We start from the raw sequence: 25,592 nt of genomic DNA, 5'->3' as shown, positions 1-25,592 counted from the left end.
TGAAATTAGCAGTTGTGTTCAATAGAACTCATTGTTTAGGCTTGGAATGTTTGAAATTAGTTATTGTCTTCAATCTAACTCATTGTTTATGCTTTAAATCTTTGAAATCAATTATTGTCTTGAATTAAGCTCATTGTTTAGGCTTTGAATCCTTGAAATAAATCATTGTCTTCAATGACTCATTGTTTAGGCTTTGAATCTATGTATTTAGTTATTGTCTTCAATGAAACTCGTTGTTTAGGCTTTGAAACTTTGAAATTAGTTAATGTCTTCAATTAAGCTGTTTGTTTAGGCTTTGAAGCTATGAAATTAGCTGTTATGTTTAATAGAACTCATTGTTTCGGCTTGGAATGTTGGAAATTAGTTATTGTCTTCAATAAAACCTATTGTTTAGGCTTGGAATCTTTGAGATTAGTTATTGTCTTCAATGAAGCTCTTTGTTTGGGCTTTGAATCCTTGAAATAAATTATTGTCTTCAATAAGACTCATTGTTTAGGCCTTGGATCTATATATTTAGTTATTGTCTTCATTTAAACTCGTTGTTTGGGCTTTGAAACTTTGAAAATAGTTAATGTCTTCAATTAAGCTCTTTGTTTAGGCTTTGAACCTATGAAATTTGCTGTTGTGTTTAATAGAACTCATTGTTTAAGCTTGGAATGTTTGAAATCAGTTATTGTCTTCAATGACTCATTGTTTAGGCTTTGAATCTATGTATTTAGTTATTGTCTTCAATTAAACTCGTTGTTTAGGCTTTGAAACTTTGAAATTAGTTAATGTCTTCAAATTAACTCTTTGTTTAGGCCTGGAATCTTTGAAATTAGTCATTGTCTTCAATTAAGCTCATTGTTAAGGTTTTGAATCCTCGAAATAAGTTATTGTCTTTAATTAAGCTCATTGTTTAGGCTTATTGTCTTTCAATTAGTCATTGTCTTCAATTAAGCTCATTATTTAGGCTTTGAATCCTTAAAATTAGTTATTGTTTTCAATTTGGCTCATTGTTTAGGCTCGTAATCTTTGAAATTAGTCGTTGTCTTCATTTTAACTCGTTGTTTTGGCTTAATGTTTGAAATTAGACAATTAAACTCATTGTCTGTGCTTTGAAATTAGTAACCGTTAATTTCAACTCCAATTAATTAGTTATTCTGTTAATTTCGGTGCAATCTTAGATAACGTTTTCGGTTAATCAATCAAGTAAATAAAGTCCTGGTTTTATAATAGCTGAAATTTCTATTTCACATTAATACCACTTTGCTGCTGGAATAATCGGGACTCGAACCCAAATTATCCTGTATCATACCATATCATATCGTTATGGTGCCTACTCGCCAAACTAAGTGTTGTATTCCATGGCTTTTCAATTTTGGGAGTTAGTGTAAAATATCACATTGGGTAGATTATTTAATTAAAGAAATCTAATGTCTAATTGCATATTTGCCGAAATTTGGATTACGCCATAAAACCTCTAAACCGCTGGAATAATTGGGACTCGAACCCAATGGCGTCGATATCAACTCGTCGATCTAAACTGTTGTATGTATTGATATCGAAAGAGTTCTATCCAAGTTCGTTTTAGTTACGGTTCGTTGATTTTGACATTGTCGATAACCAGTTTATAGAACAATTGTCAATGTACCCATAAAGTTACAGTGTCTTTTGGTGAATTCATTTCTTAATCACGGTTTATAATTTATGAACATTTCTCAGTTACCTTACGACTCCTTGATACCTTAGCAAAATGTTGAAAAGGATTTAATAAGTAAGCACGGTAAACAATTCGGCAAAAACCAATCTACCAACTTAAATACCTGTCTTTAAAATTCCAAAACACTTTTGACTTGAGTCACAACTATTCAACTGTGACCTTCCTATTACGAGTTTTAGTGGCACTTGCACTGCACCGTTTCGATGTCTGTAAATGCAATTTTAATTTAGTTTTCCATTGCTTTTAATTTCAGAATCCATGGTGGACTCTATCCTGATCATCTTAGATATCTTGGACATTTCATCGATTTCGCCTCTACACGGAACTTCGAACCGGCGAATTCTAAATGCGAATTCACCAGCATTTTCACACTAAAGGACCTATCGTGACATACAATTCACGGAACACTCAGTGAACAAAGGAATGCATCATAGCGAACAAAAACAGCCTCGAGGATTCACCACCGTCTAATAGTATGGACTTAAATATTGCGCAACGCTAACAACAGATTGAATGTAAAATGTGTGTGAACTATGAACTAAAACCTAAAAGCATTAATGGATTTACAACAACATTGGAAGATTTCCGGCACCTAATTCGGATCAGTCAAACAGCCAGGTGAATATATCCTTCTCCTAATTGTATTGAGTGTTTAAACATCGGACCTTCATCATAGGTTATTTCATAATACAGTATTTGATTACCTGTAGCCAGATACCAGGTTCGGTCGATCACCTACTCGACCTATTAATTTGACACATTAGCGTTTCTGGTCGCTGGCATTCTACTGTGGTTCCGGGATATTCAAAAATTTAATTATTTCAAAAACAGAATGCGACTCTGAATTATAGAACATGTGCCCAGAAATATGAAGGAAGTTCGTTGTAAATCATAAATCGTTCTCTCTCTCACACCCCTCACTTCTCCCACTCTCCCCACTTGTCTCCCTAGCCCCCACTTGTCTCTCTCTCCTCACTTGTCTCCCTCTCACTCTCCTCACTTGTCTCGCTCTCCTCCCTTTGTTTCCCTCTCACTCTCCTCACTTGTCTAACTCTCTTCACTTGTTTCTCTCTCCTCCACTTGGGTCCCTCTTACTCCTCTCACTTGCATATCTCTTGCCTCTCCTCTCTCTCCCTCGCTTCTCCTCTTCCTCTCTCTGCCCCGTTGTTTATGCAAATTAGCTCTTCTCCGTTGTTTGTTTGTTCTATGCCATCTATCGGGTTGATAAAAAATCGTATTTCTAGAACAAATTTCATCAAAATTAGTAACAAAATTTAGGGGTCAAAACACGAAATCCTGAATATCTCATTTTAGAGGCTTCGGATCCAAAAACTAACTTCATATTCGTAATCAGCACCCCGAAAAACATGTCTGTACTAAATTTTATTAAAATAGGGTGAAAAAAATTTTTTGACTTTGCACCCCATTTTTGGGGTGCATATTTTGGCCATTTGAACCCTGATTTGTCCATGAAGATGAACTCCGATTCAAAATCTAATTGCAGATCCGGATTCTACACACTATCAAGTTTCGAAGAAATCAGAGAAAAAAAATTTTTCGCCGAAAAAAAACTCCTGGACCTTAGATTTTTGCCGTTTTTGGACAAAAAATCGAATCTCTTCAATTTGCTTAAAATTTTAGTCCCTACTATTTTTAGGGGTGCTGATTCCAAATCTGCAATCAGATTTTCAATATCTCGAAAACTCTGGGGTCCAAGGCCTTTTGAAAGTTTAGGGGGTCCCCTAAAAATTCGAATTTCTCATTTCGGGAGCCCTGGATCTGATAAATTCCTACAGATTCGTGATCAGCACCCCAAAATACATGTCTATACTAAATTTCATCGAAATCGGAGAAAAAAAATATTTCACCCTCATTTCTCTGATACATCGGTAACTAGACTTGGTCACCTCAAATCTATTAAGTTTCATGTATATTTCTAGGACGTTTGTCGTCGATACGGTGGAACTATTGACGTTCATTTGTGTTTGTTGATCAGGACTACTTCAGATGAACTGGATATATACGTGAAGGCAGTGACAGGAAAAACAAACAAACGAACACATATTGAGAGAACTTGACTTCAGTTACAATGAACTTTATGTCCACGAGGACATAACTGATGCTGCTATTGTTGAACTGAAAAATGTAAAACTGCTCGAGGCATCTAGAATCTGGATTAAAACAACAAGGAACATAGACGTCCAGGTGATATGCCATCATATTCTTTCATCCTCCTCTCTCTCCTCATCTTCCTCTCCTCTCTCTGCCTCATTCTCTTCTCTCTGCCTCATTCTCTCGCTCTCTGCCTTATTCTCTCGCTCTCATTCTCTTCTCTCTGCCTCATTCTCTCGCTCTTTGTCTCATTCTCATCTCTCTGTCTCATTCTCCCGCATCTGTCTCATTCTCTCGCTCTCTGTCTCATTCTCTCGCTCTCTGTCTCATTCTCTTCTCTCTGTCTCATTCCCTTCTCTCTGTCTCATTCTCTCGCTCTTTGTCTCATTCTCCCGCTCTCTGTCTCATTCTCTCGCTCTCTGCCTCATTCTCTTCTCTCTGCCTTATTCTCTCGCTCTCATTCTCTTCTCTCTGTCTCATTCTCCCGCTCTCTGTCTCATTCTCTTCTCTCTGTCTCATTCTCTCGCTCTTTGTCTCATTCTCATCTCTCTGTCTCATTCTCTCGCTCTCTGTCTCATTCTCTTCTCTCTGTCTCATTCTCTCGCTCTTTGTCTCATTCTCCCGCTCTCTGTCTCATTCTCATCTCATGTCTCATTCTCTCGCTCTTTGTCTCATTCTCATCTCTCTGTCTCATTCTCTCGCTCTCTGTCTCATTCTCTTCTCTCTGTCTCATTCTCTCGCTCTTTGTCTCATTCTCCCGCTCTCTGTCTGTCTCATTCTCCTCTCTCGTATCCACTTCCATCTACCGGGTTAATAGGAACTTAGTTCCTGTCTCACCCGGTAGATGGCATTATTTTTTTTAATAAAATGTGCTTAAGCAATGGATAAATATGACCTCCCCTGTGGGTTGTATATATGTCGCTATAGCGTAGTTGGTAGGGTGCTGGGCTGCTAGCCGTGTGGTTGGTGGTTCAAATCCCATAAATTTATTTTATTATTTGGTTGTTGATGATTCAATAAAATGTTGAATTTGACTTTTGCAAACAAACTGAAACAAATTGTTAATTGAATTTGTGAATTCCGGATGTTTCTTCTTCAATAAAAGTCACTGATTTGTATTTCTTTGCGTTTGTCCTGACTTTGTGCTTTTGAAAGAACAGTGTGTGTCCAGAGCGGAAGAGTCCTTTCCTTTGAGCTAGTGTGAGTTGAGAGCGGAAGAGTGGGGAAAAGGGCCCGAGACAAGAGAGTGAGCGGAAGAGTCCTTTCCGGGGCAAAAGAGATTTCAATAAAGTCGAGCAATTTAATTTACGCTTTTTTATTTACGTCTTATTTACATGCAGCAAAACACCAGGAAGTCGGAGTAGAGTCTGCGTCTCGAGGTTTGAAGATGGTAGTCGGAGTAGAGTCTACGTCTCGAGGTTTGAAGATGGTAGTCGGAGTAGAGTCTGCGTCTCGAGGTTTGAAGATGGTAGTCGGAGTAGAGTCTGCGTCTCGAGGTTTGAAGATGGTAGTCGGAGTAGAGTCTGCGTCTCGAGGTTTGAAGATGGTAGTCTAAGTAGAGTCTACGTCTCGAGGTTCGAGTCGGAGTAGAGTCTGCGTCTCGAGGTTTGAAGATGGTAGTCGGAGTAGAGTCTGTGTCTCGAGGTTTGAAGATGGTAGTCTAAGTAGAGTCTACGTCTCAAGGTTCGAGTCGGAGTAGAGTCTGCGTCTCGAGGTTTGAAGATGGTAGTCGGAGTAGAGTCTGCGTCTCGAGGTTTGAAGTTGGAGGTTTGAAGGTGAGAGTTTGCGTCTCGAGAGATGCTGCCAAACGATGCAAGTCTAAAAAGTCTGCTTCTAAAAAATAGAATAAACTGAATGTCAATCAAGGCCGACGAGGTTCGCTATCTTTTAGTCTAGATATTTTTAAATCGAATTGGAATTAATACAGAGAGCCAATAAATTAACCAAGAATAAGATTCCAAACGTAAAATTTCGGATAAGTTTTTCAAATAAAACCACGTCAAAGTTGGTTCTAACTAGAACTGGTTCAAGTCTCATTTTGAAACTCATCATCAAAGTCTAGTAAAATACAAACCTCATCAAAACTCGCCCTCATCAGCAAATCTCTTCTAGCCTGGAAAACTACATCAGTACCAGCTGCAGGGGAATCAGCAGTTTATGCTCATTGCAAGGTGTTTCTGAACTCCTCCGCTATCATCAGGACCAGGACCAGGACCAGCAAAGTTGTTCGCTTGAAGCCACACGTTCTTCACGCCTTGTTGGAGAGATCTTATAGCTCGACTTTCACATCAGGACAGCAGTTCTCGAACTGGCACCGGGTGGCTCGAACAGCGCTTCTAATACCTGCGTCGACCAATCAGCGACGTTGCATCATCGATGCGACCGGAATGGATCAATCGGAAGGCTCGATCGCGCATTCCTGTGACAGACCCGAGTCCGTGACGCTAATCCTCGAGAACCATTCAATTCGTGCCACGCATTTTCTATAGAGATTACAGGTCGTCGAGTTTAATCCGACTATTCATAGAGACACATATTGTTATCGATAAAATATCGAATGCGACGATTTTAGCTTTAAGTTTCATACTGAAATTCTATCTAAACTATCCAACAAACTTAAGTGTAGATTTCCTCTCTATTTTGTTTATTTTATACTATATCACAAAATCATAATCTTACTATTTTCAGAATTTTGCTTCAGGAATCTATAATTTAGCTTGAAAGTTTGTGCAGTCAAGCGGCACTATTGTGTAGTAGAGCGTATGGCAGGTCTCCAGTGAGTGATTCTCTATTGGATAGTCGTTTTTAGCCGATTTTATACACACGTTCACCAGACATCGCCGCGTACACATCTACTCTGATTGGAATCCGGCAAATTAAAAAAAAAATACTGAAATTTTTCCATCACTTGAGAAATGAACTAGAAGATTGATCACCGAACTACTCATAAAGATCTACGGAATTCCTGCTGCGATTTTCTTCAATTTCTTTGAGGGATAAAGAAAAATAAAAAGTTCCCCAAACCCTCACCAATCAACTTAAAATAACAAACTAATATTGTAAAAAAGTCGAAGGTCCCTGGGGGAATTACTCCGCAACCTGGACCGGCATTGTGGGATAAATAAATAATTCAGCCAGAAACGACTGAATTAAACATAATTTACCCCACGCCAGATATTCTGTAGGACTCACGCATTAGCAACCTCATTCCAGGGAGGACAGTACTCTCGACTCGCCCGCTTACCGGAGATCAATTGCCACATCCTGACCCGCCTCCTCCGAGACTCGAACCTGGGCCACAGCGGTGACACGCTAGTCGCCGACCGACTAAGCCATCCGGTCCGCCCGATTGTGACCGGTAAACATTCACAGATATTCGCCGACCATTCGCATTCGTACAAAGAACCGTGACGTCACGGCGGCAATGACAACTCGACATTAAATTCGAATATCTGAATATAATTCCAACGCTAAATTATTCCCTAACAGCGTCCAGAAAAAAACACTTTCAAAAATTCTTACGGCTAAAAAACAGACACGTGTCCTAAATCCTACAGAATTACAGAATTTCTACAAAAACGGTCGCTCTGAAAGTCGTCGTTCTGTTGGCCGTTGTCTCCAAGATTCTGTAAACAAAGACAAAAAATATGAATTTTTTAAGATTGAAATAAATGCATAGTTCTCAGTAGTACCAATGCAAATGAAACGTGTAAAGTGCAGGGGATATACGACAACAGTTAATTCCAAGCATTTCACGACCAAACAGTGAGTTTAATTGAAGACAATAGCTAATTATTTAATTCGAACAAAGATTTCACGTTGAGACAATAGCTAATTCTAAGCATTTGAAGTCCAAACAATGAGTCTAATTGAAGACAATAGCTAATTGCAAGCATTTGAAAACCAAACAATGAGTTTAATTGAAGACAATAGCTAATTTCAAGCATCTTAAGTCCGAACAATAAGTTTAATTGAAGGCAATGAGGATGTAAGTCGAAATTTTACGTTGAGACAATAGCTAATTCCGTGGATTTGAAGTCTAAACGATGAGTTTAATTCCGTGGACTTCAAATGCTTTTCAAATTCAAATCAAGTAAGACATACTTACCATGTTTTCCCATTCATTTACACCAAAAACTCGTACATCAAGGGCTGTCTAGAAGAATAACATCACAGGCCATGCCACAGACAACTTGCAACGATTTCCTGAATATAAAAATTGTACAAAAATGTTAAAATTTACTTCAGAATCCACCGGTGCTAGCATATTCGAATCCCAATTTTCGCAAAATTTGGCGAAATTTTCTAAGTCCAGCGGGGTAGGGAGGTATAGATGGGCTGGGATAGTGAGGTATATATGGGCTGGGATGGGGACGTATAGTTAGGTAAAGATGCGATCAGTGTGATTGGTATGTGGGGATTGCCGGGTATGTTTGAATTGATGGGTATGTCGGGATTGCCGGGTATGTTGGGATTGCCGGGTATGTTGGGATTGCCGGGTATGTCAGGAGGTATCAAATTTGATAAGCCAGTGCAAATCATACCATTTCGAAATTAGTGCCACTACATCTGTGCACTATCTTATCAGACTTGAGTTGGATTGACTGTTGCAGGGCTACCAATCTCTGAAATGTGCTAAACAGTAATCAACAATGGGACCCTCAGAGAAAGATCTTACATATTTCTGTTCAAATTTATCGTTTATCAGTTTAACAGTAAGACCCTCAGTAACATCTTCAATATTTCTGTTCAAATTAATCAGTAATCAACAGTTAGACCCTCAGTAACATCTTTCATATTTCTGTTCAAATTAATCAGTATTCAACAGTAAGACCCTCACTAACATATTTCATATTTCTGTATGCAACACACATCAAATCAGTATTTCTCATTTTAAGATAGTAACAAATACTGAAATTCAGGAAGGTAGTTGGCGGCTGTGTAGTTGAAGCGTAATAAACTGTCTCCACTCCAGACTCCATTGAAAGAAGGCAATATAAAAGTCACCACACCAAACCGACAAATCCAATAAAACGACAATAAAACGACAAACGAGCGAGTATATTCGTGTTAAAAATAAATTCCTTTCTTCCGGAAATTTTTATTCGTCTTTTAACACATCAGCACTATAAGACATCACTGTACACTCGACACTGTTAGATACATGCAAGGCTAAAAAGAAGATACCTTGTTTTTCCTAATCGGCCGCGGGTGATTTCAAAAACTGCGATAAAATCTGTAATCAGTTCATTTCTATACAGCTGCCGAGTCTGTTATTGTTAGCTCGATTATGTTTTAAAAAAAGTTATGTACAGGGTAGACAGGCGGCCGGCCGGGTCAACTTTTAAACTCAGCAAAAATGAGAAACAAGGTATCGACCGTTTTGATAATTCTAATAATCAGAAATGCAACATGAATAAAATTGAAACACCAGTTTAGATCGCAGACAGGTCTCTATCTCTACAGCGGAAATTCGAATCTGATAGCACCGCCAAACTATGTTACCAATAGGAAATAGAATTGGTGACTTCGACACTCTCAAGGCTGTCAACCTGGTCCACACTCAGATAGGGACGGGAGGATATTTTAGACGAAATTTTGAAGGGTCAAATAGAATGAAGCGAGTTCTCAGTTTTGCTAAATAGGAACATAATGACTATAAATAGGAATAATTCAGAGCGATTCTTACATAAGACCAGTTCGTGATTTGCATAGTAATCTGGTACAGTACGACATTATTAAGTACATTACATAGCATGCATGAGGAATGCCAGACCCCGACACAATGTATCTATGCTTGTTACGCAAAGAGCGGGTCGGAGATGGCAGCAAAGCTTGTACGACCCAGAACCTCTTCGTCCCTACACGCATTCCTCTCAGATCTTCCAATTCTAAAACGGAGTAGGATAGGTCGACTATACAGGCCTGGGGTTTGTCTCGTGACAGTCTATAGCGATGGTGTCAGGTTTGATTCCCTAGGGAGGAATGTGGCGAAGTCTCGCGATGCCATCATCAGGTTCGAATCCCTGCGAAGAAGGAACGTAGTAGTGTCTCATGATGCCATCAGGTTCAAATCTTTACGAGGGAGGAATATGGCAGAGTCTCGCGATGCTATTAGATTCAAATCCCTGCGACGAAGGCTTGCCCTTATTCGGGCAGGGGTCTGCTTGTAATAAATTCAATAAAATGTAACATCATTAATACGCGAGGCGCACTAAACACTTCACAACCGAACGAACCAATCACACAACATAGAAAATAAATACAGAGCTAGAAAAATATATCCGTATAACTAAATAATCCTATCATAGCGTAAAAAAATAAGTATATACACACACCGGTATATTAACTAATAATCAATTAATCAATTAATATGATAATGATTTCATTAAGATATCACAACCTAGAGAGATTCGACCTGACATGTCGCTCGAAAAAAACAAACAGATTCAAATAGAAAATGCCAACACCGAAGAACTATAAGATATGTAAATGTAAAATCACTTGGAACTATTTCAACTAAAAGAGTCAGAGACTCTTACTCAGTATTTGACACCAACTCGGGTTGAATTTTACCAATCTCAACTTTATCGCGGTAAGAGTTTGAGTCTGATGTATTTCACAAACTCTTACTCAGTATTTGACACCAACTCGGGTTGAATTTTAACCAATCTCAACTTTATCGCGGTAAGAGTTTGAGTCCGATGTATTTCACAAACTCTTACTCAGTATTTGACACCAACTCGGGTTGAATTTTACCAATCTCAACTTTATCGCGGTAAGAGTTTGAGTCTGATGTATTTCACAAACTCTTACTCAGTATTTGACACCAACTCGGGTTGAATTTTACCAATCTCAACTTTATCGTGGTAAGAGTTTGAGTCTGATGTATTTCACAAACTCTTACTCAGTATTTGACACCAACTTGGGGCAGAAAAGTCGCAACTTTGCAGAAATAAAGTCTACCTCCACGTAACTTAAATTTGATATTTGGTTAAAAAAAACCAGCGATCCAATTTTGAAGACGACCTTTTATGCAGTAGTCTAACCGATTCAAACAATACTCGAATAAGGCCCATATGGCAATTGAATACATGACATTCGCCGAGCTAGTCAGCAGCTATCAAAAACAAATCTATCAACGATGATTTATGAAAAAAATAAATAAATCGAATAATAAATCAGCTGCTGCTATCTCACATATGTACGTACAGATAAATGTAAATACGAATTGAACGCGGAATTTATGAGAGAAATTAGCTTCTAAAACATGATGGCACATGACGGTACGAACATACACGAATATTATAAATATATAACCCCTATAAACGAATATATACAAAAAAAGACCGCATCGTATTTATTTACAATAGGGGCGGCTAATGTGTTCCTATCATTGAATATCAATCTGCGGGTTGCAACTCGGGGTTTCAGCCCCATCCCACACGGTTTCCAGGTTATTCGAAATGATTTCCAGTATTTGGCAGCTTTTTTATTAATCTCAACTTAACGGCAGTAAGAGACAGAGTCTTCTGCATTTATCAGGCGCTTAATTGGTATTTGACACCAATTCGGGGTAGAATTTTACCGGTCTCAACTTAACCGCAGTAAGAGACAGAGTCTACTGTATTTCAAAAACTCTTACTCGGTATTTGACACCAACTCGGGGTAGAATTTTACCGGTCTCAACTTAACCGCAGTAAGAGACAGAGTCTACTGTATTTCAAAAACTCTTACTCGGTATTTGACACCAACTCGGGGTAGAATTTTACCGGTCTCAACTTTACCGCAGTAAGAGACAGGAGTCTACTGTATTTCACAAACTCTTACTCAGTATTTGACACCAACTCGGGGATTGAATTTTACCAGTCTCAACTTTACCGCAGTAAGAGACAGAATCTACTGTATTTCACAAACTCTTACTCAGTATTCTACACCAACTCTGGGTAGAATTTGACCAGTCTTAACTTAACCCCAGTAAGCTACAACTTAAACCTCGGTAAGGCACAGAGTCTCTACCGTACTTCACAAACTCTAACTCCGGTTATAATTTAACCAGCCCTAACCTAACCGGACATTGCGATAATAAGCGATAGCGTATCTACAAAATGCTCGATTATTACTCCCACGATAAATATATAAGCGACTCTGAAAAACCTACGCTATTCTTTCTATACACTATATTACACATTTCTCGTTTATGTAGAAAAAGGAAATAATTTACACGCTTTTTAAGATGCGCGTTTCTGGAATGTTATATTTTCGGTTTTTCTGTATATACGTTAAGGAAAGAGACAGACAGCCCTGATATTGTATTACTTATTTTTTCTTCGTAACTTTCATTTTCTCGATATTCATAACTTAGCGCCCCAGTTTCACAGGGTCGCTTGTGGTCGATTCGACTCCAAAAAAAGTCTCCGATAAACAGCGAAAACCTATATTTTCGAATCTCGAACAGGAACCCTTACGATTAGGAACCCTTTGAAATCTCAGTGTTATCTTCGAAGAATATCTGCGCAGAAACCAATGACTAGATTCTTACATGACTAACAAATTTCTTGAGATAGATAAAAAAGACAGCGGACTTCGCCCACATCATCCGTCGATCGAAATATCGAATCATTTCTGGCCTTCGTGGCTAACCCATACAGCACTTCAAAATCGAAACAGTCGGATTGATTTTTCATTGTCCTCCAATCCTTACTATCGGATTTTTTTAACATTTTTTTCGAAAATAAAATACGAGGATTTCTCAGTACCGATTGCGAATTGCTGCCTAAATAGAGTGTCATGGCCTGACGCGCTACAATCTATCACTCAATCAATCATCCCGACTCGACTCCGCCCATATCGCTCAATCGCCGAGTAACTTCGATTTCGGATCGGACTCGGCGTGCGGCGTTGGCGCGTCTCCCTCGACCACCGACGCCAACGTCGAATATTTATAACGACTGTACTGTTCGTTGGCCGCCGATTTCGGAACGGTTTTCGTGCCGGGCGCGCGGTCCTGGCCGCCGCGACAGACCGACAGCTCGTCCGCGCCGCCGCCAACAGCCAGGTTCAACCTGTGTCAGGTTTTCGTCGCGGCGCCCGTCGTCGTAGTCGCGGGCGGCGGCGGTACGATCGCGACGGCGCCAGCGGTCGGCGTCGGGACGGCGGCGGTCGGCGCGTTGGAGATGTTGGCCGCGCTCTGCATCCACAGGTTCGAGAACATCATACTCTCGAGGCTGTTGAGAAACTGGTCGTTGTCCAGCGACACGACGTCATCGCTGATCTCCTGAAAGAACAAACAATGAATGTGAGAATTCTCCGGCGAGACTGACCTACTCAGGGTGCCTTACTCAGGGTCTTTACGGATCGGTCATTCCTGGATATAACTGGATATACTCAGGGTGCTTACGGATCGGTCATTCCTGGATATAACCGGATATACTCAGGGTGCTTACGGATCGGTCATTCCGGGATATAACTGCATATACTCAGGGTCCTTACCGATCAGTCATTCCAGGATATAACTGGATATACTCAGGGTGCCTACGGATCTGTCATTCCGGGATATAACTGGATATACTCAGGTCCTTACCGATCGGTCATTCCTGGACATAACTGGATATACTCAGGGTGCCTACGGATCAGTCATTCCGGGATATAACTGCATATACTCAGGGTCCTTACCGATCGGTCATTCCAGGATATAACTGGATATACTCAGGGTGCCTACGGATCAGTCATTCCGGGATATAACTGGATATACTCAGGGTCCTTACCGATCGGTCATTCCTGGACATAACTGGATATACGCAGATTTTAAAACTCACTTTTTGCCAGTCAACGATGTCGAAGTTGGAGTTGATGTAACTAAGCGCGATCGTGTCGTCCCAGCCATCGTCTTTCTTCTTCGCTTGTTTCGCGCTCGTCACTTTCAGATGTCGGTGGCGATATATGAAATAACCGATCAGGAGACCTACGAGATACGAAGAGAATAATACACATGTCGATTAGAAATACAACAATAACGATCGCAAGCGTATTGATCTTAGATTTTAATCAAAATGGTTCAGGTGAAGTCCTGCACACAGATGAAGTGATAAAACGCGTGATAAAATGTCTAGTGTCTGGTGTTTGTAGTTCATTTTCAATTAAAAATGTCTCAGGTGAAGTTCTGAACGCATGTGAAGGGTGGACGAACAGTCTTTGAAAGTGCGATGATAAATATAAAAGTGCTGGCTAATATATCTGGTGTTTGTAGTTCATTTTCAATTGAAAATGTCTCAGGTGAAGCACTGAACACATGTGAAATGTGGACGATCAGTTTTTGAAAGAGTGCTGATAAAATATCTGATGTCTGGTGTTTGTAGTTAATTTTCAATTGAAAGGTGAAGTCATGAACACAATGTGTCATGTGAAGTGTGGACGATCAGAAATTAGGAGAACAGCGATAATGAATTGAAATGTTTCAAGGGTGCAGGGCTTGAGATAACAAACCCCCCCACCTTGCACACACACTCACAAATACGTACCCGCTACTAAAAGCACTAACACGCCACCTAGCGCCAGTCCTATAATCGCCGGTATCGACAATCTGAATCCGTCTCCGTCGTTTTGATTGGCCGAAGCCGATAAAACCGTTACGTTCAAATTGGTGGTCCCCGCCGCCGTGGTCGTCGAGGACGACGAAGCGAAGAATGTATTATTCCGTTTTTTCCCCGAAGTTCGATTATCCTCCATAGACGGCGCTGCTTGCGTCGTTGTTGTTGTCGCAACGCGGCGGGTCGCTTCATCCTCGGCATTTCCGGAATCGATTTTTTTCTCCGGCATTTCTGCGGCGACATTTCTCGTCACGTTGGTGGCGCCGGCGGCAGCGGCAATGATGACGACGTTGCTACTCGAGTTTATAGTGGACGAATGATTTTGACCGGTTCGACGTGTTTCCTCCATCGCGACCCCGATGATCAGGTCGCGACCCCGACAATTCGTCGTTGTATGAAGGCTCACGAAATTATCTACGAAACAAGATGGCCGCTCTCGAAACGCCGCCAATTACGATCGAACGCGAAACAATCGCGCAATCGATCTCGGCTGGTCAGCCTTTCCGCGTTTCATGTCGTCTCGTTGTTCTCCGGGGGGAGGCAATCCTACAAACTCGCGCGGTTTTTCGGATGATGGATTATTTACGTCTTCAATAGGGGTAATTCTAAAAAAATTTCTCTTTCTTTTCTTTTTCTTTTCTTCCTAGAAAAAAAAAAAGAATTACATAATTACACATCGAGTATATTTCGGTATAAAGGAGCACAGTTGAGACTTAGGGCGTCTACCTACGCTGAATCCATCTAGGATCAGCCAGTTATTCATCGATTCAATTAAGCCCATTAAACAGGTTGTTTCTAGACCGGTGGTAACTTCGAACTTACGGCCACAATTAAGCGATGAATCTATTTACTTAAGCTCAAGGCCTAAGCTAGAGACCGGGGCTAGTCGATAGTAACTATAACCAGTGTTTTCAATAAGAGCCAGGTCCCAGGTCTCGGACCCGTCTGTCGTTTGTAATGGAGCCGCCAGCCAGTTTTTTCAAATCAGCCTTCGTTTCAGGGACTGTGACGTATTATGGGACCCTCCTGTTTTTCAAAGGGACCTGGCTTGTTAATTTCTTATCGAAAACACTGATAACTAAACAAACTTTACAGACAACAGCCTGATTGGGTCTGGTAAATAAATACATAAAACATAGAGAGCAAATGCAACTCAATTCAGTGAATTGGTTTCAACTCAAGTTTTCTAAAACCAGTTCTAACTCGAGCCTTGTTTCGATTCAGGTTTTTTATAAAGAGCAGTTTTTACTCGAACTCACTCAAGTTTTATAGGCAAGTTCTCACTCAATCTTGATTTCAATTCAGGTTTCATATACCATTTTTGAATTATGCTATTACTCAATTGGATGAGACATGATTTCACTCTGACTACGTATCAGTTCATCCCATAACAGCCAGTTAAACAGGCCAGTTTTCTTTACTTATCTTAAGGACATTTTCTATATTTCCTAAGCTTATTCAGAACCATGAAACTGAGTTACTAAATCGCAATGATAAAGTCTAAGCTCGTGCCTCAATTGCTGGCCCTAGATCTAAAGACAAAGTATAGTTAGGCTATCTTACAAGCCATCTATAATAACACGGAAAACCTCAATTTATATTTCTACATTTCTATATCATCAGGCCTCTCTACATTCTGATACAGCCCTATTCAGCAATAGCACGCTTTATCCTTAAAAGGCCTTTCCCTATACTGAACATATAGACACACAAACACGCGCATGCCAGGGGCTATTGATGATTCATACCACACAAGTACACAGCAGCCGCAGGCCAGCGTTGAACTAACTGCATATAAAACCATCATTGAGGGACATAATAATCATTGAATTGATCGCGTTTGCGCCTTCTAGTGACGTACATATAAGCTATAATCATTATTTTCACATATTGTCAAGAGAGAGAGAGAGAGAGAGCAACTCTTCTTTTAAGAATTGAATTACTCGTCTGAAAACTAGGTCGTGGCCTAATTTCGCGATTAGAACCCAAGGATCAATAGATGGATGAAGTAATTAATTGAAAATCTCTTCCGCTTGACAGTCTAAAGTACGAACCTTTCAGTCGGTTGCTTCGTTCATAACTAGCCGAGACTATCCATCATCTAACAGCCTCCCTCCTCCATCTTGTTTATCTCTGTCGTGGTTGTAGCAACTCGCCGATAGATGGCAGCATCGCGTATAGCAGTGATTCAGAACAGCAGCTGCCGTGCGTCACGCGTTGACGCTTATTCTCCTGTCGCGGTGGTATTATTGATTATACGCAGGGAGTGGGGTGGCTATGAATTACCGAGAGCATTGTCATCGAGCTTAATTCCTGGTCTCTAGGAGTGATGACCGACGACCAGATAGTCCAGGACCGGGTCCCTACCGATCGGTCAATCCTGGATATGACGAGTTTTCAGTGAGAAAATTTCAAAAAGTTTTGAGGAAGCGTAAATGCATCATTTTAGTATCCCAATTACTGTAGATTCCTCCTAAATCAGTACTATTTATCTCAGTAAACTGGTAATTCATTAGTTTTGTAAGCAAATGTTTATCCTATACACTACATATACCTAAGATTTGGTAAGCACCTAATTGGATCAAGAATAAATCCTTGTTCCGCCTGGATGGATTTATACGTAAACTCCTGTACAACTTCAAACGATTCTAATTGCCTATTTCTCAAAATCAAAGGAGCTTCTTGCATTATATTTGAATAGACGGAGTTTCAAACATGTTTAAAAGCATTTCAGTGGTTTTGTAAGCAATCATTATCCTCTAAAAACCTGGTTTCTAATTCGAAGAAATCGAACTGCTTTTTAGGCGTAGTGTCTATCTACTACAGTACAAACATTTCTAATTGCCTATTTCTCAAAATTCAAGGAGTTTTCAAGGACTTTTGGGCATTTCGTTCGAATTCAAGGATATTCGAGTACCTTGAAAAACATTTCTGGTTTAGAAGGAGTTTTCGAGGAATCGAGTAGTCAGGGACCCTGTTTAAATGTTCCGTTTTGAAAGGGTTTTTGAATAATTGCTTGTGGAAGGATCTAGATATCGATTACTAGAACGTCTGGCAAGACTCCCTGGTCAGCGCAAGTGCAGAAGCGAACACCGCTTTTGCGACCTAGTGCTACGTTATCTATCTTCATTATATTTTCAGAGGATGGCACATATACGTCATTAACTAGGTTTCTTCATGAGTCCCTCCGGGTGAGGACCACTACTCCGATTAAGTTCGCGCGCGCTGGAGAAATATTTCAACAAATATTATCCGACTCCGAATTGTACCGGCCACAATAATCAACGAGCGGAGATGAGATGTTTTCGTTTTCCTCGGAACCGGTGAATTTTAATTCTTAAGAACCAATATAAATTCATTACAACGAATTATTTTGATCTATTTCAGGTTTACGAGTATTACCCTGACATAATCGAATAATGAGAGAGAAATAAATAAATAGCCAAAAGAAAATACATATCGCGAAAATTAATTTTTTTCCCTTAAATACACTTTTACAATTTTACGGCCTACAGATTGGCTATTGCTGGATATAAGGAGATTTCAAGGAGAAAATTTTAAATTTCAAAGAAGCATCTGCATCAATTCTATATCCAAATTACCGTAGACTCCTCCTGAATCGGTACTGTTTATCTCGGTAAACCGGTAATTCGGCAGTTTCGAAAGAGCAGTTTTTATCCTATATACTACCTAAACTTGGTTTCTAATTCGGTAACCGCCTAATTGGGTAAAGACAAATCCAATCCTGGTGCTTGCAGTACCAGTGTTTCCATACAACTACAAACATTTCTAATTGCCTATTTGCAAAAATCGAAGGAGTTTCAAAGGTGTTTCAGGCATTTTGCTCGAATTAAAAATTTCAATCACCTTTGAAAGCGCCTTCCATTTAGAAAGAGTTTTTACGGAATCGAGGAGTCGTAGGGACCCTGCGCAATCCTGGAGATTTAATATGCTTACGCACCAACCAACAGATCTCTCCTTTGGAGTCATGATAGAAGTTGCCTAGTTAAGCCAGTCTGAAAGCGCGCAATATAGGCGACAGGGCACTTACATACATATCACCTGTCTTGCGGAATCTTAGGTATCAAAATCCATCGCTTTGATGTTTTAAGAAGAATTCGAATGACGTAATTTTTCTTCAGGAAAATTCATCATAATTTGCGACTAATCTTGGCCAGCTGTAAACTTAATACCTATTCTGAAAGCGTTCTAAATTACTATTCTATCGACTCGCGTTTATTTCATACCGATGCAAGCGCGCTGATCGATAACAGTTCAAGCTCGCTGTATAAGCGAATAAATCAACAAAAATCATTATCAAGATGATTATTAGGATTTGGTCCGAAAATAGTTAGCACATCGTTCATCCGTTAGTGAGATTCTAAATCGCCCTCTACGACCAGAGTGGTTTTATCAACGGTGAACTAAAGATCATTGATTCTCCGCGAAATAAAAACTGAAATCCGAGAACCCGTTCGCGATAAACCGACGATCGAAAAAAAGATTTACCGTGTATCAGGTCTTCGGTTGCGAAATCGGTTTCATGTAAGCGGCAGATCCGTTGAGTAGTCGACTTTCCAGCAGGTTCCAGCGCGAAGCCGCCGCATTTTCGTCGTCTTTAAAACTTTCTTTCTGGAACACGATTTCTCCGCCGCCGACGCCGTCGTCCTTCGCATCAGCGACGGTCAGGCCGTATCGGTGACAGGCATCTCGCGCCGCGGTCGCGTCGTCAAAGTGCAGCAACGTCGCCGCGCGCGCCGCCGGATAGCGCAGGTTATTGCTGTGAAAACCGTACGACATTCTCTTCAGGGCAAATCTGTAAATATATATACCGGTATATATAAAACCAATAAGAAATTGAAGAAATCAGGTCCCTTTAAAAAACAAGAGGGTCCCATAATTTGCCAAGATTACGAAGACTAGCATCACATAGAGGTGTGCCAACCAGTGAGCAAGCCGATTGTAGCCAGACTTTATATGAGGGGATGTCCCCCATATCCCTAGAAGCATCTGGTTTTGTGAATCCTAAAATTCATTATACGGTACTACGGAGTTGGTGTAGCACTGACAGGTTAAGTCCAGAGGAGACTGGGACGAAAGCACTTGTCGAAGAATAGAAGAAAATAAACAGATCCCTACGGATCGGTCATTCCGGGATATTTCAGGAAACAGTTTTCAAAGAAAAAAATATCAAATTTCAAGGAATTGCCCGCTTAATTTTTATACCCTTAATTATAGTGGACCACTTACTCCTAATTAAACTAGTTAACTCGGGTTCTAATTCAGAAACTACCTAATTGAGACGTAAAGAAAATATCCAGGTCCCAACTGTACGCATTTAGGCGTAGTCTACTGCACAACTACGGACATTTGCCAATTGCTCAAAATTGAAGGGCATTTTGCTAAAACTAAAGGTATTTCAAGCACCTAGAAAAAAGAATTTTCGGTTTAGGCGTTTACAAGGAATCAAGGAGTTGTAGGGTACTAACTAATATTGTACTTATGATGAATTTCTTCCCAATTACTTCAACAATTCAGTAAAATCATGATTTAGTTATGACTATCGACGACCTTCTCATTTTCATTAACTAAAATGATTCAGTAAAATTATGATTATTAACAATATGTCAATAAAAGATTTGCTTACTTTTGAATATGGTTTAAATGCCGATGGAAGGCGCATAGTAAAACCGGATTGAGCCGGTCGACTAGTCTGAACATTCGCACGTAGTTACACTCTAAATACGCCATGTTGATTTTCCAAGCCAACCAAACAACATCCGATTTCCTGTAAGAATAAATACGAGAGTTCGAATTAGTTTAACAATCTTAGATTAACTGATCACTATTCAAGAGTCTACTGTATTTCACTAACTCTTACTCAGTATTTGACACCAACTCAGAGTAGAATTTTACCAGTCTTAACTTAACTGCAGTAAGAGACAGAGTCTACTGTATTTCACAAACTCTTACTCAGTATTTGACGACAACTCAGGGGAGAATTTTACCAGTCTCAACTCTACCGCAGCAGGAGACAGAGTCTACTGAATCATCTAGGAGGCTAAAAAAACGCTGATACCTTGTTCCTGCAGGCCGACCATCTACCCTTAACTTTTTTTAGAAGTCATGATAAAGCTGACAATAACAGACCCGGCAGCTACATACATGAACTGATTACAACTTTTCTCGGCGTTTTCAAAATTAAGCGGCCGATTAGGAGACTCACGATATCAAAGCCTAACAAAGAAATCTTACACAACAGTAGGGCCATTTGCTCAAAAGTTGGTTATAGGTAACAAGAAGATAGTTGACATGGTGGAAATTAAAAGTTCATTGTTACTATTGTATTTATCCAACGGTTACCTTTAACCACACCTCGAGCAACTGCAGCCCCTGTTGACGGAATTCCATCCATCGTAGAAAAAACCTCGATAATTCTAAAACGATAACGTTACGAACCTCAAATCGGCGTGTAGTTGTAAGCAGTGAGCGAGCGCGTCGTAGCTGCCGAGATTGTACAGCAAGTAGACGGCCTCGAATCGCGCGCGGTTACCGCAGCGGTCGCCCTCGTCTTCGTACCGTCGCAACAATCGTTTCAGACATTCCTGAGCGTGCGTTTCGTTTATTTTCGGGTCGAACCGCGCCTGCGGCTCCTCGCACAATCTACGGAACGAGGAAAAAACATCTCAACGAATATTATCGTCATTTCTTCCGCAATAACCCTTTCAGCGTGGCGTATAAATCAGTTTTGACTTCACAAGTACACGGCATTGCGGTGCATTGATGTTATTAGTAACTAGTCGCTATCTCTTTCGAAAGAAGACAGCACCTGTCAAACACAATCAATGTTTATTAAGTAACAATACACGGCACTGCAGTGTAGATGCCTTTAAGCTATACAATACGATGGGGTGGAATTTTCACGACATCCCCAGCATTTCCAGGTTTCGATACAGGGTTCGGACGGGATCACAATTTTCAAATTATTAAGTATTCGAGGGGCTTAGAGGAGGGCATACTATTATCACCAAAAACTGAGGGGTGTTTTTAAGACCAACTATGAACTTCGAGTAAATATTTTCTAACTGCTGGCGGAATACAAGGACATATCTACCATTGTTCGAAGGGGTGAACCTTAAATATGTGCTAAGTTAGATTTTCTAAAAGACACATTATCGGAATTTGAATGACTAACAGTTTACTATCATTTTACTTTAGCACGGCCAAGGGCTAAAACTCATAATTTGAGGGGTTTTATACGCTCGTAATTGAATTTTGGAATTTGAGGATTTTTTGAGGGAATCGAGGGGCTGTAGGAACGCCGCTGTGATAATTCAACGTTGAATGGTAAGAAAACTATGCCGCTCACCTGTACCCGGCGTAAACGTGAAACTCGACGATTTTCTCGAGCGCGCGCTGCATGCCGGCGCCGCGGCATCGCTGGATAACGGCGTCCTGGCGAACGGCTCGCAACCGGTCGAACGCGTAATCGTAAACGTCGACCCACGAGGCGTCGACCCGCGTCGCTACTCTGCAAGGAAAAAAAATAGACGATTCGATAATTTATGAAACGTGAATCAGTTTTTGATCCGAAATTCCCTGATAGTTATTTTCCCCGACTGCTGACCGAAAATACTGCGATTGAGTATCCGCAGTGCGGGCTCTTTTTCTTTCATTCTGGCCCTTGATCACCAGCAACAACAAGTTGACGCGAAAAATACACCATTTCCTCAATTTTTAGGAAAATAAATCAGAATTCCCAGGTAGGAAAAATTAATTCAAAATCTCCCGGAAACTGTTATACCCTTTTAACCCTAGGATAAACTTGTCAATCTGGCGAACAGTGGACAATGTCACCGTCTAAGAAGATAACCTATTAGTGCCTCCATTGATATGGTAAAGTAGTCAATCTAGCGGGCAATGGACAGTGTTGCCATCTATAGGGTTAAGTCGTCAATCTAGCGGGAAGCGAACAGTGCCGCCATCTGTAGGGTAAAGTAGTTAATCTAGCGGGTAGTGGACGGTGTCGCCATCTGCATAATCAAGGAGCAAATCGAAATAAGGGCGATACGTACTTTTCTAGAAGGAAGTCGACGGTATCCACCAGCATGGGTAGGGGTCGCAGGTGCTTCGGTTCGGGGTCGGTGCGGCCCGCCGCGCATCGGCTGTACGACTTAACTACATTCTTCGAATGCGCCCTCGGCCTAAAAGACAAAATCACTGAAACGTTTGAGTACTGGCTGAAAAATCGGGCGACAGCATCCAACGGGGAGCTGCAATACCGGTTATCCCCCCAGATGGCGTATCGGGCACTTAGTTGCAAGTCGGAAAAATTAGTTAAATTTCAATCAATTTTCAATTTTCGGCTCCCGAATCCATATGTATTATCACGAGCACCATCAAATATGCATCAACTTCTTTTTCTTCACTGTGATGGTAACATTTTCATTAATAATTGAATTACTCCGGAGAAAAGTCCATTCAACTTAAACTGAAATGCAGAAGAAATCGAACGCTGAAAACCGAGTAGGCTAACTACTAGTGAACCTGGCGAATCCTCGCTTGCCATAAGCGGAATCCTCAATCGCCACAGTAGCATTGGTAGGCTCAAGGTGCCGGATGCAATGAGGACCTCCAGACACCAGCCATCCAGCTGAATGGCGCGTATGAATAAGGCGCGTCAAAACTACGTTCATTTTCGATGAACTTTTATCTCTCAGCTTCCAACATCGGAAATTGGGCACACAATAAATGTGTTGATGAGTAGAATTATTTTTAGGATTCGTTTGCAGTTTCCAAGAAATTTTAATTGAATCAATGAAAACTATATACCGATCATCGAGAGATAATGAAATTAATATAGGCCTATATTTGGTGGGTCTAGTGAGATTTACGAAGCCTAAAAATCATGTTGAAATAGATGAACTAATTTTGACGACGGTAAAACCTAGCGCTCGGCCACCATTTGGTGTCGCAGTTCCCCTCTGACCTACAATCATTCGGGCTTACCTTCTATTCTTCTCGGTACCGGGAACCACTTCGAACGGATGCAACAAGCCTTCCCTTTGCCTTCTGGAAAAAACGAAGAACAATCAGAACTCTAAATAATCTTAAATATTTATTATTGAAAGAATTCAGACAAAAACACAATGTTTAGGGCTCTTTCTAGATCTTCAGAACCTTCTTCCTAACCACATTAACAGGGTTTCCAGTGCAGTCGTAAGGCCAGGGTGAAAAGAAGTACTAAGAACGACTTTTTGGCAATTTTTTGACACGGAAGGAGGATGGACTTTTTGACTCGGAAAGAAGTCCTTTCCTGTAAAATGAGGGCCCATAAAGGAGCATTTTTGCAATGCCTTCACTGGAATACTAGTCATGTTGACCAGTCATATGGGTAATTCCATAACAATTTCTTGTATATTCAATTTTGCTGACAATTGAATTACCAGGCCTGAGTAAAAAACAGTTCAACAGTTGAATTTGCGACAAAATTGCAAAGGAAATATACATAAAAATCTAATGCGGAAGCACTGTTTTATCAAAAGGACGGACTTCAGAGTCAAAAAGAAGGACAAAGATGGGTAAAAGTGCAGATCCGCACCTCTCGTGATTGACGCAATCTGCTGAATGACAGAATCCAGGCTTAAATCTTTCTACTCTCTCTAGTGAAGATATCTAAAAATTAGCCAATGCCAATGGCAATGTACTGAATTGCTGATGACATTTTGAATCTGAAACAATGATATTTCATGTAATTGATTGAACCGTTTACGCGGAGAGGTGCGGATCTGCACTTTTACCCAAAGATGATGTTTGTCCAAACTTTTTCCAAAGGAAGGACCACTGTAAGCCCTGTTAACCCACACTACTACTCCACACTACTGAAACAGTAAACACCGAACGAACGAACCAAACCAAAAAACTGACAAATTAAGACTGTCGTCGGTTGTTCAGACTAAACTACTGTCTGTCACACCTACTCTCCGTGCGACGTTTTGGTCCGTAATTTCGTTAATAATCGGTTTATCTACCTTTATTATGCATCAATTTGTTCAGTGAGGAATTTGCATTCAGAAATAAACAACAATTTTCACTTAAGTTGTTTTTGTTTTCATTTATGAGCGATAGTTTACTCAGCATACGCTCGCGTAATGCTGATAAATCCGCTCCGCGGACGCTCGGAAACGTTACAGTGACGTCATCACCTGCTCATTAGCATATCAAAATACAGTAGGTGGCGCCACGTGACGGGCCATGAAAGCCGTTTTTCAGCATTACGCGAGCGTATGCTAGGTAAACTATCGCTGATAGAAGAAAACACAAACAAATTTCTGCCGGTTCATGATTTATTTCTGAATGCAAATTCCTTACTGAACAAATTGATGCATAATTAATATTTACAGATCAACCGATTATTAACGAAATTACGGACCAAAACGTCGCACGAAGAGCATGTGTGACAGACAGTAGCTCAAAGAGAAAAGGCAAAATTATCGAGATTATTATGGAAAATTATTGAGAAGTGGTTACGTCAACGCATACACAAACACTAAACAGAAACAGAAAAGTGACGCAGACTTCTCAACAACAGCGCAGGCAGCGGCAATTTTGTAGTTTTAACTTCTTTCAAGGTAGAAAGGAGCTCCTAAACTTCACTCTACTTACAATCTGACTTCGTACAGAGGACACATTTTCATGCAGGTTCCAGTAACCGTGCACTCGTCCATATTTTCATCACTCATCGTCTTTTTGAACGGCGATATTCTTTTTAATTTGGCAATCTATTTTTCGGAAGCGCGTCAGTCCAGCTCGACGACCTTGAGAATGACTGACGCGCGACAAAAAATCAATTAAAAGCAATACTATATTGAACCAAACGTTGAATTCTGGCGGGCTTTTCCGAAATCGAAATGGCTTTCCCAAAAACTATTCTGTAATTAACATTCCATTCTAGAACTTAGTACAGTAAATTAATTACACTTCCCTCGACAATTACGAATTAAGACCATTTTATGGACTCTCTAAAAGCTTGCGAAAAATTCTCACGTCACAGGGGGGTGATTTGGGCCGGTGCAGGTTTATCATCCAAAATCCAAGTATTCTTTTTATATATATAGTATCTTGGATATTGGATGATCTAAGCAACAGTTTAAACTTCAAATACAAGCCTTGCCTAACCCAAGATCTAA

General features: G+C 40.4%; 2 protein-coding genes across 5 annotated transcripts; both read right to left on the bottom strand.

The window, feature by feature from the left end:
- Positions 1–5,031: 5,031 nt before the first annotated feature.
- Positions 5,032–25,223, bottom strand: LOC141913978 (SAC3 domain-containing protein 1-like). 4 transcript variants are annotated; one of them, XM_074805211.1, is made up of 11 exons: positions 25,069–25,223; positions 23,413–23,475; positions 22,479–22,607; positions 21,773–21,934; positions 20,863–21,066; positions 20,051–20,191; positions 18,913–19,219; positions 7,923–8,020; positions 7,059–7,440; positions 5,889–6,666; positions 5,032–5,647 (listed from the first exon to the last, which is right to left on the bottom strand). In XM_074805211.1, the coding sequence occupies exons 1-7, from the start codon at positions 25,143–25,145 to the stop codon at positions 18,919–18,921; spliced, it is 1,077 nt and encodes a 358-aa protein (XP_074661312.1). In that variant the 5' UTR covers positions 25,146–25,223; the 3' UTR covers positions 5,032–5,647; positions 5,889–6,666; positions 7,059–7,440; positions 7,923–8,020; positions 18,913–18,918. The 4 variants fall into 4 exon arrangements, with proteins under 4 accessions (XP_074661312.1, XP_074661313.1, XP_074661311.1 ...); XM_074805212.1 differs by having other exon boundaries at positions 5,889–6,671; positions 7,337–7,440; XM_074805210.1 differs by having other exon boundaries at positions 5,889–7,440.
- On the bottom strand, positions 8,467–16,530 carry LOC141913980 (uncharacterized). Its single transcript, XM_074805214.1, has 4 exons — positions 16,458–16,530; positions 14,335–15,046; positions 13,633–13,778; positions 8,467–13,091 (listed from the first exon to the last, which is right to left on the bottom strand). Exons 2-4 carry the CDS (start codon positions 14,750–14,752, stop codon positions 12,885–12,887), a joined length of 771 nt encoding a protein of 256 aa, XP_074661315.1. The 5' UTR covers positions 14,753–15,046; positions 16,458–16,530; the 3' UTR covers positions 8,467–12,884.
- Positions 25,224–25,592: the final 369 nt, after the last annotated feature.

This window comes from Tubulanus polymorphus, chromosome 12 (genome assembly GCF_964204645.1).
Source record: "Tubulanus polymorphus chromosome 12, tnTubPoly1.2, whole genome shotgun sequence".
NCBI lineage: Eukaryota > Metazoa > Nemertea > Palaeonemertea > Tubulaniformes > Tubulanidae > Tubulanus > Tubulanus polymorphus.
The sequence above is the reverse complement of the archived record's forward strand: the minus strand, read 5'-3'. Positions and strand labels throughout refer to the sequence as shown.